The sequence below is a fragment of the Nicotiana sylvestris genome, chromosome 4 (genome assembly GCF_000393655.2).
Source record: "Nicotiana sylvestris chromosome 4, ASM39365v2, whole genome shotgun sequence".
Taxonomy (NCBI): Eukaryota; Viridiplantae; Streptophyta; class Magnoliopsida; order Solanales; family Solanaceae; genus Nicotiana; species Nicotiana sylvestris.
The window spans coordinates 130256114-130267894 of record NC_091060.1 but is presented as its reverse complement, the minus strand read 5'-3'; the positions used below and the strand labels follow the sequence as shown (position 1 = coordinate 130267894).

At 42.2% G+C, this 11781-nt stretch overlaps 1 protein-coding gene across 1 annotated transcript; it reads left to right on the top strand.

Moving 5' to 3' along the window:
- The first annotated feature begins 405 nt into the window (after positions 1-405).
- LOC138890172 (uncharacterized) lies at positions 406-8902 on the top strand. Its single transcript, XM_070173535.1, has 3 exons — positions 406-724; positions 1192-1533; positions 8835-8902. Exons 1-3 carry the CDS (start codon positions 406-408, stop codon positions 8900-8902), a joined length of 729 nt encoding a protein of 242 aa, XP_070029636.1.
- Positions 8903-11781: the final 2879 nt, after the last annotated feature.

The following is an 11781-nucleotide window of genomic DNA, read 5'->3' as shown; positions in this document are numbered from 1 at the left end:
GAAGTCAGCTAGTATGTGCAGCCTTGTGTACATTCCAGCCAGTAAAAGACTGCTTGCATTAGATATTCAGGCATTGGCCAACCAATTCATAAGGTTGGATGTTTTTGAGCCCAGTCGTGTTCTAGCTTGTACGGTCGCTCGGTCTTCATTGTTTAAGCGCATTAGGGAGCGGCAGTATGATGAACCTCATCTACTTGTCCTTAGGGGCACAGTGCGACACAGAGATGCCAAAAGGTTACTATTAGAGATGATGGGATTTTGAGGATGCATGGTCGTGTTTGTACGCCTAATATGGATGAAATTCGTGAGCTGATTCTAGAGGAGGCTCACAGTTCCCGATATTTTATTTATCCGGGTGCTGCCAAGATGTATCAGGACTTATGACAATATTATTGGTGGAGGAGAATGAAGAAAGATATAGTGGCATATGTGGCTCGGTGTCTAAATTGTCAGCAAGTAAAGTACGCTCAGAGACCTGGTAGGTTGCTTCAGAATATAGATATTCTTAAGTGGAAGTGGAAGCGTATCACTAGGGATTACGTTGTTGAACTCCCGCATCCTCAGAGGAAGTTCGATGCAGTTTGGGTCATTGTAGATAGCCTGACCAAGTCAGTGTATTTCATTCTTATGCCAGTTACCTATTCTTCAGAGCGGTTGGTAGAGATTTATATCCGTGAGATCGTTCACTTTCACGGTGTGCCCGTGTCTATCATTGATGATCGAGGTATGCAGTTTTCCTCACATTTCTAGAGGGTAGTGCAATGTGAGTTGGGCACGCAGGTTGAGCTGAGCACAACGTTTCATCCTTAGACGTGTGGACAGTTTGAGCGCACTATTCAGATATTGGAGGATATGCTTTGCGCGGCTGTTATTGACTTCGAAGGCTCTTGGGATTAGATCTTGCCACTTGTGAAGTTTGCCTACAACAATAGTTATCAGTCGAGCATCCAAATGGCTCCCTATAAGGCTTTATATGGTAGACGATATCAATCACCGGTCGGATAGTTTGAGTCGGGGAAGGCTCGATTATTGGGTACAGATTTAGTACAGGATGCCTTGGATAAGGTTAAGATCATTCAGGATAGACTTCGCGCAGCTTAGTCCAGGCATAAGAGTTAAGCCAACCGTAAGGTCTGTGATGTTGCATTCATGGTCGGAGAGATAGTGTTGCTCTGTATGTCACCCATGAAGGGTGTAAAGAGGTTTGGGAAGAAGGGAAGTTGAGCCCTAGGTACATCAGAACTTTTGAGATTCTTGAGCGAGTGAGAGAGGTGGCTTACAGAATTGCATTGCCACCTAGTTCATCAGCAGTCCATCTAGTGTTCCATGTGTCCATGCTTCGGAAGTATCACGACAATCCATTCCACGTGTTAGACTTCAGCACTATCCAATTGGACAAGGATTTGACCTATGAGGAGGAACCGGTAGCTATTCTAGTTCAAGTGCAGCAGAGAGGCCAACCCGTCAAGGCAGCTACTTGGGAGTTCGAGTCGGACATGCGAAGTAGATATGCCCACCTTTTTCCCAGCTCAGGTACTTTTCTATGTCCATTCAAGGATGAACGATTGTTTTAAAGGTGGAGAATGTGATGACCCGATAGGTCATCTTATGATTTAAAACTAAATCGTGTGTTCCAAGGCCTTTAAAACCTTATTTTATCCCTCCTCGATTTGCATGCGTAGTCTGGGCGTGTTTTCGGAAAGCTTTTTTGTTGAAAGTTGATAAAAATAAGGATTTTTGATTAAAAGTTTCATTTGAGTTGACTTCGGTCAATATTATTAGTAAACGGAGACGGATTCATTCTTTGACAGTCCCGATGGGTCTGTATCGAAATATCGGATTTGGAGGTCCCTAACCCGAGTTATGAATTTTTGTTAAAAATTGAAATCTGAAAAATTATTGGTTTTTAAGAAAATTATTGATGTTTGATCTTGTTGGTATCAGGTTCGTATTTTGGTTCCAGAGCTCGGTACAGGTTCAATATAATATTTAAGACATGTATGTGAAATTTGGTGAGAAACTGAGTTGGTTTGACGTGATTCGGACGTCCGGTTGTGAAAATAGGCTTTCAAAGTGTTCTTGAGAATTTCATTTGATTTGGTGCTAAATTCGTGGTTTTAAATGTTATTTTGGTTATTTGATCGCATGAGCAAGTTCATATGGTGTTTTTAAATTTGTGTGCATGTTTAGTTTGGAGCCTCGAGGGCTCGGGTGAGTTTCGGATAGGCTACAGAGTGATATTGGACTTAAGCATTGCTAATATCTGCAATTTCTGGGAATTGGCCTCTCATCTCGCAATTGAGAGATTAGAGTTCACATTTGCAAGCATGACAGCTTCGCATTTGCGAGCTATTCATCACAAATGCGAAGAGTAGCTGGGCCAGACAATCCACGCATTTGCGAGAAAATATTCGCATTTGCGAAGATGGTCTGGGGAAGACGTTCTTCTCATTTATGAAGAAGGGGGTCACAATTGTGATCCCAATTCCATATTTGTGAACAATATGTTCACAGTTGCGGCAGAAGCAGAAATGAGACAGGTTCTCATTTGCGATACCTTCCTCGCATTTGCGAGCTTCGCAATTGCAAAGCTCAGGTCGAAAATGCGACATCTGCAGCTGATGAAAAAGGACTTAGACGAGATTTTTCATTCATTCTTCAAATTTTCAAAACCTAAAACATAATATGCGATTTCCCAAAGACTTTTTCTTCCCCAAACCATAGGTAAGTGATTCTAAACTAGTTTCTTTCAATCTTTCACTTTATTTTACAAGATTTCTACCTAGAATCTAAGGTTTTTAGGGTGGAATTGAGGATTTTTGGGTAGAAACTAGGGATTTGATAAATTGGGGATTTAGACCTCAAATTGAGGTCGGATTCTAAAACTAATTACATATCCGGGCTCGGGGGTGAATGGGTAATTGAGTTTTGGTCCAAATTTCGGGTTTGGACCAAGTACGCCTGTGTGTTGACTTTTTCAATAATGGCCTAAATTGAATTCTTATCGATCGTGGGTGATTCCTAAGGCTTATTTTGAAACGTTTGGTTGGTAATTTGCTAGATATTGTTGGTTTGGAGGCGTGTTTGAAAGGCAAAGCTGTGATTGAGCTTTGAATGGCCTTTGGAGCGAGGTAAGTGTTGTGTCTAACCTTGACTTGAGGGAATTAGGAACCCTCAGACATTGTGTTATGTGAATTCCAGGTGAGCGGCATATATGCAAGGTGATGAGTGCTTATACGCCGCTGAATTTTCTTGTTTTCCATGATTTATCGCTTTTCCTTAATTGTTTTCCCTCCTATCTTAATTTTTATATGCCCTAAATTCTTTCCATGCTTAATTGCTACGTGTTAATCAATATCTTCTTCTGTTATGTGACGACCTGGCCGGTCATTTTGAGAATTAACGCCCCGATACCCTATTAATAACTTCTCCTGTGTCTTTTTCTGCTATTGTGATTTGCCAGGATGATTCATTTTGAGTTCTAGAGTGTTCTGGGACACTTAGTCCCTAAATGAGAGTTTTAAGTCTTAGAATTTGGACCGTAGTCAGAACTGTGTGATGACGGCTCCGGAATAGAATTCCATCGATTCCGTTAGCTCTGTTGGGTGATTTTGGGTTTAGGGGCATGTTCGGATTGTGTTTTTGAGGTCGGTAGCTCATTTAGGCTTGAAATGGCGAAATTTGAATTTTTGGAGTTTCGGGCTGACAGTGGAATTTTTTATGTTGGGGTCCGAATCCGATTCCTAAAGTTGGAGTAGGTATGTAGTGTTGAATATGACTTATGTGCAAAATTTGGGGTCAATTAGACGTGATTTGGTTAGTTTCGGTGTCGGTTGTAGAAATTTAGAAATTTTAAGTTCATTAAGTTTGGATTGGAGGGTGATTCATGGTTTTAGCATTGTTTGATGTGATTTGAGGGCTCGACTAAGTTCGTATGATGTTTTAGGATTGGTTGAGGTCCTGAGGACCTTAGGTGAGTTTCAAGTGCTTGACGGATGAAAATTTGGACTTGAGCAAAATCTGAAGTTAGTTGATTATGGTGTTTTCGCACCTGCAATAGGAAGCCCGCAGGTGCGGCCCCGTAGAAGCTAGGAAGGGGTCGCAGTTGCAGTTTGAGGAATGAGCGCCAATGGTCACAGAAGCGACGCAAGAGCCACAGAAGCGGAGCCGCATCTGCGGTGGCTTGAGCACAGGTGCAGTGTTTGAGGAGTTAATGAATTTTTGTAGGTGCAGAGCTCTAGCCACAGAAGCAAGACCACAGGTACAGTCGCAGAAGCAGGAATCGCTGGGTAGAAAAGGGGATTTCGTGGGTTTGAAATTTCATAACATAAAATTCAATTTGGAGCTCGGTGGAAAGCGATTTTGTGAGGGATGTTGAAGGAGAGCTATTAGGTAACTAATCCTAACTCGATTTTGATCATATTATGTCAATCTATTGTTGTATTCTTCATCTAATTAAGGAGTTTGAGGGTGGAAGTTTGGAAAATGAGGGAAAAGTTTCCCAATCAAAAATCTGAGGTTTGAATGGGAATTAGGCATCGGTTTTAGATGATGAGTGCGTACACGGTCTAATTGATGAAAACCCCCATTTTCATTGAGTAAATATCTATGTTTTCCTTAGATTGAGAAATTCTAGTATATGTAGCCATCTTGTTGTGATGACCCGAAAGGTCATCTTACATTTTAGAACCTAATTGGGTGTTCCGAGGCCTTCAAAACTTTATTGTATTTCTCCACGATTTGCGTGTGTAGTCCGGGCGCATTTTCGGAAAGCCTTTATGTTAAAATTGAGAATAATAATAATTTTTGACTTAAAAAGTTGATTTTTGTTGACTTCGGTCAACGTTTTGGGTAAACGGACCCAGATCCACATTTTGACGGTTCGGGTAGGTTCGTAGAAAAATATGGGACCTGGATCGAATTCTGAGGTCCCTAGCCCGAGAAATAAATTTTTGAAGAAAATTGAAAAGGATGAAAATGTAATAATTTAAAGAATTTGATCTTGTTGGTATCGGGCCCGTATTTTGGTTTCGGAGCCCGATATAGGTTCGTTATGACATTTATACCTTATATGTGAAATATGGTGAAAAACGGGACTCATTTGACATGATTCGGACCTTTGGTTGAAATTTTAGAAATTTTAAAACTCTCTTGAAGTTTTCATGCAATTTGGTGTTAAATTTGTTGTTCTAGGTGTTATTTTGGCAATTTGATCGCCCGAGCAAGTTCATATGATGTTTTAAGACCTGTGTGCATGTTTGGTTTGGAGCTCCGAGGGCTCGGGTGAGTTTTGGATAGGCTACGAGATGTTTAGACTTAGAAAATTTGGTATTGGATGCATGTCTCGGATCTTGGAAGTGCGGTGATCGAGGCCAACCCTGCACTACTACAAAGTAGCGAGAGTGGTCGAAGCATCTTTTACCCGAGAAGGTCGGAATCGATTTTCACAGGGAGCTAGAAATGGGAATTGAGTTTCTATCTAAATTAGAGATGCGTGATTGGTCCTATTTGCACTTCTAATCATACTAGGTTTTGATATTACTTCAAAATTTATACTAATAAGATGCTAAATTAAGCTAAGTTAAGCTAAGAGTAAGATACTTGAAGGGTTGTCTAAATAGTTAAAAAGGCACTAGGGAAGTGACTTTCTCCTAGGTGGATACTTGACGGGTTCTAGAGTCTAAGGCTAAGTTGTCATATTTGGGGATTACGATATAACTATTGCACGATACTTCTCACTCTATACCTCTCGGTAGTTTGAGTGATTTTGCACTAATTGACTTTCTCAAGGCCATTTGGGTATGATAATTTGTGCAAGCAATTTAGGTTCAAGTCGAGTATTACTATCTCTAGGTTTAACCCTTTAATTGGGGCTGTCAATCTCTTGACTATGCCCCAATTCCTTGTTGGACTAATTTTCCTAGACTCAAGTTCTCTTTCTCAAGAAGAACCCAAGTCAAATAGGCACAAATTACTGTTCGCAACCACTAATTCAACATTAAAACCATAAATTAGTCCAAATATCAAATACCCATAGACATTCAAACCTTAAAACACAAGACCCATCAAATACTCATACTAGGATTGAGCCACAACCCTAACTAATGGGTCTAGCTACTCATGAATATAAAAGAAAACTGATAAATAGATGAAGAAAATCCCATAATATTTAATTACAAGCTAATACTTGAAGATTCAATGATAAAACTACTATAAAATTACTCAAAATAGATAAGGAACACTGTTCACGAGTGCAGCTGGAAGTTAAAATACAACTGATGACCTAAAAATGGGAAAAGAAACTATTTATACTAGGCCGAATTTTCTAGACAAAAATACCCCTGCGGGGGTAGTGCAGTCCGCACAAAATCGAGTGCGGCCGCATTGAGGCTTTTGGCTTTAAACTTCTGCTCTCTGAACATGGCCATCGCGGGCCGTACAAATGCATCGCGGCCGCGGTGGCTTCTATTGCGGTCCGCATAAAAAGAACCGCGGATCGCATTGGCAGTGATTCCCCAAATTGGCAACTCTCTGAACTCTGTCTTTGTGAACCGCACAATATCGAGTGCGACCGCATTGAGTCCATTGCGGTCCGTACAAATTGCTTTGCGGCCATAATGCTTGAGTCTCCGAAATAGCACCTCCCTGAACTTCCTCTTTGCGGACCGTACAGAATGGAGTGCGGCCGCATTGGTCCTGTTACACTGTGCTTGCACGTGTTCTTGGTACTTGTGCATGTTTCACTCCTTTTTGAGCTGGTTTTGACGAATTGTCACCTTGTTTACCAAACCCTTCAATCAAGCACAACATGTAAGCCTTTGGGACTATTTTGTACACATTTCTAATCAAAACTCAAGTAAGAAGGAGTGTAAAATGCATCATAATCCCTAGTTATCAACTCTCCCAAAATTAAGCTTGTGCTTGTCTTCAAGCAAACAAAATAAGACTCACCCCTTAAGAGTAAATCCAAGAAAATTCAGCTGACCTAAAGTGACCTCATCTAGAATCAATTGGGACTAACAATTTCCCTCAATTCAAATGAATCATTAACAACATTCACTCTTTTAAGCACCATGGATCCAGTGCGACACAAGAGCATCAAGAGTTGACTCAACACATCAAAGAAACTCTTTCTATTACTTTGGTCATTGTGGAACCCAAACTCACATATCCTTAACTCTCCCTAAGCAAACCTCACCTTTAGGATTGTAGCACTCAGAACGAGGTTAATGGAAATACACCCATCTCTCTCAAAGCAAAGTCACAAGTCCGGCTCTAAGTACCATATGCTTGTCCCTTATGCGAGTCACCACTAATGTAAGCTTCATTCAACTCAAGATCATATAGGGCTTTGGTGAGACATAGTGAAGGCTTTTGGTTCAGGGTAGGAAATGTTTGGTCTAAGTAGGTTCCATATTCCCTTTAGCACTTCTTTTGCTTCATTTTGGCACATATTCTCTCGACTTTTTAAGTCCTTTAACTTCTTTCTAAGGGGTTAGAGAGACACACTGTCACTCTTTCTTGTTCATTTCAAACTTTTTCTCCTTTCTCAACTTTTCACACCTTTCATCTTTTTACTTTTATTGAATCCCTTCATTCTTTTCTACATTGATCATTCTTTTTGTCTTTTTGATTTTCTTTCTTTTTCATTGCCTTTCCTTTTCTTTATTTTGTACCTTTTACCACTTTGTTGCATTTCTCGTCTCTCCCCCCCCCAAACTTATGCTTTTGCCATGTTCTAAGGAAACATCGGGTGCCAAGATATGGTATTCTTAGAACGGGTAAAGGCTTGTATCGTGGTTCTTGAAAGAAAAAGGTCTATGGCTCAAAAAGGTTGACTAGGGATATTATCATTGGTAGGCTTAGGAAAGTGTTCAAGATATCATTTGGATCAAGGAGAGCCTATAATCACATCTCAAGTCAATTTACACTTAGGATTTCGCCTAGACAAACATTTATGACAAGTTCTAGACCAATGGCTCGGGACTTGGACTTGCAATTCAAATTCTCACCACACAAGTTATGGTATTGCTAAAGAAATAGAGTCGGGGGCCCACAATAACCTTAGCTAAGATTTGAGCAACACAATAGTCCCGAAAAACCACTTGATGATTATCGGTCAACACAAGAGTCTCAAGGTCACATCTTTCACCATCCTATACACAACGATTTGTTTTTGACCATAGGATCAAAGGCAAATGTGTTAGGCCCAAGTGAAGCTTTGCTTGAGGCACCCTTACCAACTAACTACTGAAAAGCAGAAAGAAAACAGACTCAAACCCTTAAGAAGGTTGTCATGCCATCCATCATCGGGAAGAGCCACCCAGTTCACACAAACTCCACCTTTGGAAAGAACCGTGGCATTAAGAAAACCAACGGCTTATTGCACGCAAAAATGCAAAACAAGAAGCTACTAAAATAAAATAAGAAGTTATGAAAGGAAAAACATGAAAAGTAAAAATGAATATATACAAGAGGGGAATTAGTTGAATATACAACAGGGAGAATGAATATACACATAAGAACGTAACTTTAGACCCAAAGGTAAAAATTACGAAAAGTGCAATGAAATGATAAAGTTATATACATACCAAAGATAAAAAAGAAAGCATAAAGAAAAAATACTGTCATATATACAGTCAACCAAATAGGGTTACCCCTTCAAATGAAAGTTGGCATTGAGGTCAATGCCAACTAACCAAAATAAGAACAAAATAAAGAAGAGAGGAAAAAGAAACTCCCTATGGGCCCTCCGTCTGCATAGAATCCTGAGTTTGGGTCCCTGGGTCCTCTGTCTGCTTGGGAACCTGTGAATGGCTCCCTGTGATCTGTAGCTCCACTAGGACCTGGGCTTGGACCTGGACTGAGTCCTGGGCCTGTACTGGAATCTGGGGCTAGCTGAAAGAACCTCCATGCGGGTCCTCCAACTCTATGACTGCATCGTCAGTACAGGGAATCACACTCTTCCTCTTGGGTGGCCTCTCTGACTCCTGCTCTAGCTGGGGCTGGGCTGTTGGCGCCGGGTCATGCAATAACAGATCCAAAGGCAAGTGATCCGCCTACAACCTCTCTAACTCTACCCTTAGCTCCTTCACTGACTGTTTTGAAGCCCGAGTCTTTCTCATTTTCTTCGCCTCCCTAGCAAGATCCATCAACGCCTTTCCATGAGATTCAATAGCATCTATGAGCTTTTTTTGGTTGTCTAGAATCTCCTTTAGAGTGTCCTCAACGGACTGTGGGACCTGCGGTGGAGGAGGTGCTGACTGGGCTGCCACCGTAGTAGATAATACAGACAGCTTAGAAGTAGTTGTCTGCATCCAGTTGTTGATGCTGGCGAGGATCTGGCTCAAGCGGTGGGCAGTCAAGGGGTATTTAGTGGATGATGGAATCTCTGGAGCTGAAGAGGTAGAGGGTCCTGGGGCCATGTCTGCTGTGGTGGAAGGAGGCTGAGTAGGAGCCACTACTACTACTGGCTCTTTAGACTGGCCAGTAGAAGCAGTGGATTTGCCCTTGTAGTTCTTGACTTTAGGGTTGTCATCACTCTGTAGGCTGTACCAGGAAAATGGTGCCTTCATTTTCACTTTGACATCGAATCTCCGCTTCTCCACATCTAAGTCCTCCAAGTACATAGTCAGGAAGTTGGGGAGGGGATAGGATCTGTCACTTTCGTTCACCACCCGGGTAATTACCCGGGACATCACATTCCCGATGTTAATCGTGTACCCTGCCATGATCGATGCCACCAATATAGCTCGGTGGATAGGAAGTGAGTTGTCGTGGGTGGTGGGGTCTAGCTTGCTACACACAAATGTTTCCCACCCTTTAGCTTCAAAGTTCAGTGTTCTCCTCAGAATCATCACTCCCACCGTCAACCAATCTGGGTGGTACCTGGGATTGCCAAGTACTCTACCAACCAAGGACGAGTAGCCTCACCCAATGCCACCTTCTCCAAATACAATGACTCATCCACCTCCGGGAAGCCCAAATAATCATTTATTGTTTTGCCATCAAATTTCACCTTTATGTTCCGTACCTTAGTCAGTGTAGTGCCCTTTTTGATGTTGGCAACATTGGTGTAGAACTCCTTGACTAGGTGCTCATTAGAATCCTCCACATGGCCTATGAAATAATCCCATCTATCTCTCTCTCTAAACTGCCTCAACACATTGGGGTTATGAGGCAAAAGGTCACGGGTGATGAATTTACGCTCAGGTATCAATTTCCTCTCGGGCCACCATTCTCTGAACTTGTGGTAGGCAACCTTGCTCACAAATCTGTCCTGCCATGCCTCCAGATTTCTGGTTCTCTCTACCCTTCCTACTTGGGGCTCACCCCCTTCTTCTTCTACGGGCCCCTCCCTGGATAGTGAAGCTGTAGGAGAGGTGGAATAGTCATTGCCTGTAGCTGAGCCCTCAGACGACTCAGAAGATATGCACACGGATGCTTGGGCAGTGGGAGAGACTGAAGGTGTATTCCTCAACTTGTTTCTCTCCGGCCAGTCAGGAAAAACTCTGGCACGGAGTCTAATGATGTCTCCCGGGAAGGCTTATACTCACTCCCCAATTGGTCAATGGCTTTGTCAGCAGCCTTTATGAGCTTTCTAGTGTTTTTGATGTTTTGTCGGGCTTGCGGGGTCAATTTGATCATACCCTTTCCTCTACCCCGGGAGGATTCGCCTTTGCCCTGTTCTTTCTACCACCGCCTCATGATTGAACCATTATCTGCAAGCAACATTCAGTTGAGCCTTGTTAGTATTAGCAGAATCAGTGAAATTCAGAGTTGCAGGAAAATTATTGCAAACAGTGAATATTGCAGAATGCGGAGCGCAAAAAATGAAGTGCGGCCGCAAAGAGGCTACCGCAGACCGCACAAAATCCACTATGGAACGCACTGAGTTGGAGTTTAGACTACCCACTCTCTGATTAAAGGCACCGCGGACTGCACAAAATGCATTGTTGTCCGCATTGAGGCACCGCGGACCGCACAAAATCCATTGCGGCCGTGGTCCTCAACTGTCAGCTTTCTAAACTTTTTCCACAGCGGTCCACACAAAATAGCTTTGCGGACCACACAGGAGCTCTACGGACCACACAAAATCCACCGCGATCCGCGGTGAGTGCCCAATAGTAATACCAACCTAGGGTTCAAGTTTTTCACATTTTTAGTCCAAATTGTTACCTATTAATGATACCCTAGGTGTTGCATCAATGTTGTAACTAATTATTTCTAATTAAAACAGGATTAAACTAAACTATGCTACAGAATTAAAAGAAAAATGGGAAGAAAAGAAGAAAAACTAAGACAAAATGAAAGTCAAAAGAAAATAGCAAAATTAAACTACAAAGGAGGGATTAAAGTTAACAGAAATGAGATGCACACAGTTGAATTCGTGCAATTAGAGTGATGAACAGTAATTTTTTAAGCTCTGAGAGTAAAAAGGTCGAAAATTTCAAATTGAGGGCCTCGGGTCCTATTAATAGAAAAAGGACCTGGGGCCCATCTCACCTACTCACTGCGGACCGCACAAAATGGCACCGCGATACGCGGTGCTCAGAAACATGAAGCACTGGGAGGTTGGCCACTGCGGTCCACAAGAAATCCAGTGCGGCCACGGTTGTCCACCGCGGACCTCACAAAATGCAATGCGGCCACGGTGGAAAACTTCAGAGACTCCTCACTTTTGACAAATCACTCTGCGGTCCGCATTGATTTCTTGCCCCCGCACAAAGGCCTTTGCGGCCGCACAAAATGAAGTGCAACCCGCATTGCAAACTTCAGAGA

Bases quoted from the DNA above. Each gene is read 5' to 3' on its own strand.
- LOC138890172 (XM_070173535.1), top strand. From the start codon at position 406: ATGAAGAAAGATATAGTGGCATATGTGGCTCGGTGTCTAAATTGTCAG. The intron at 725-1,191 runs GTATGCAGTTTT...TCACCCATGAAG, and splicing joins GTCTATCATTGATGATCGAG to GGTGTAAAGAGGTTTGGGAA. The intron at 1,534-8,834 runs GTACTTTTCTAT...TGTGATCTGTAG, and splicing joins CCACCTTTTTCCCAGCTCAG to CTCCACTAGGACCTGGGCTT.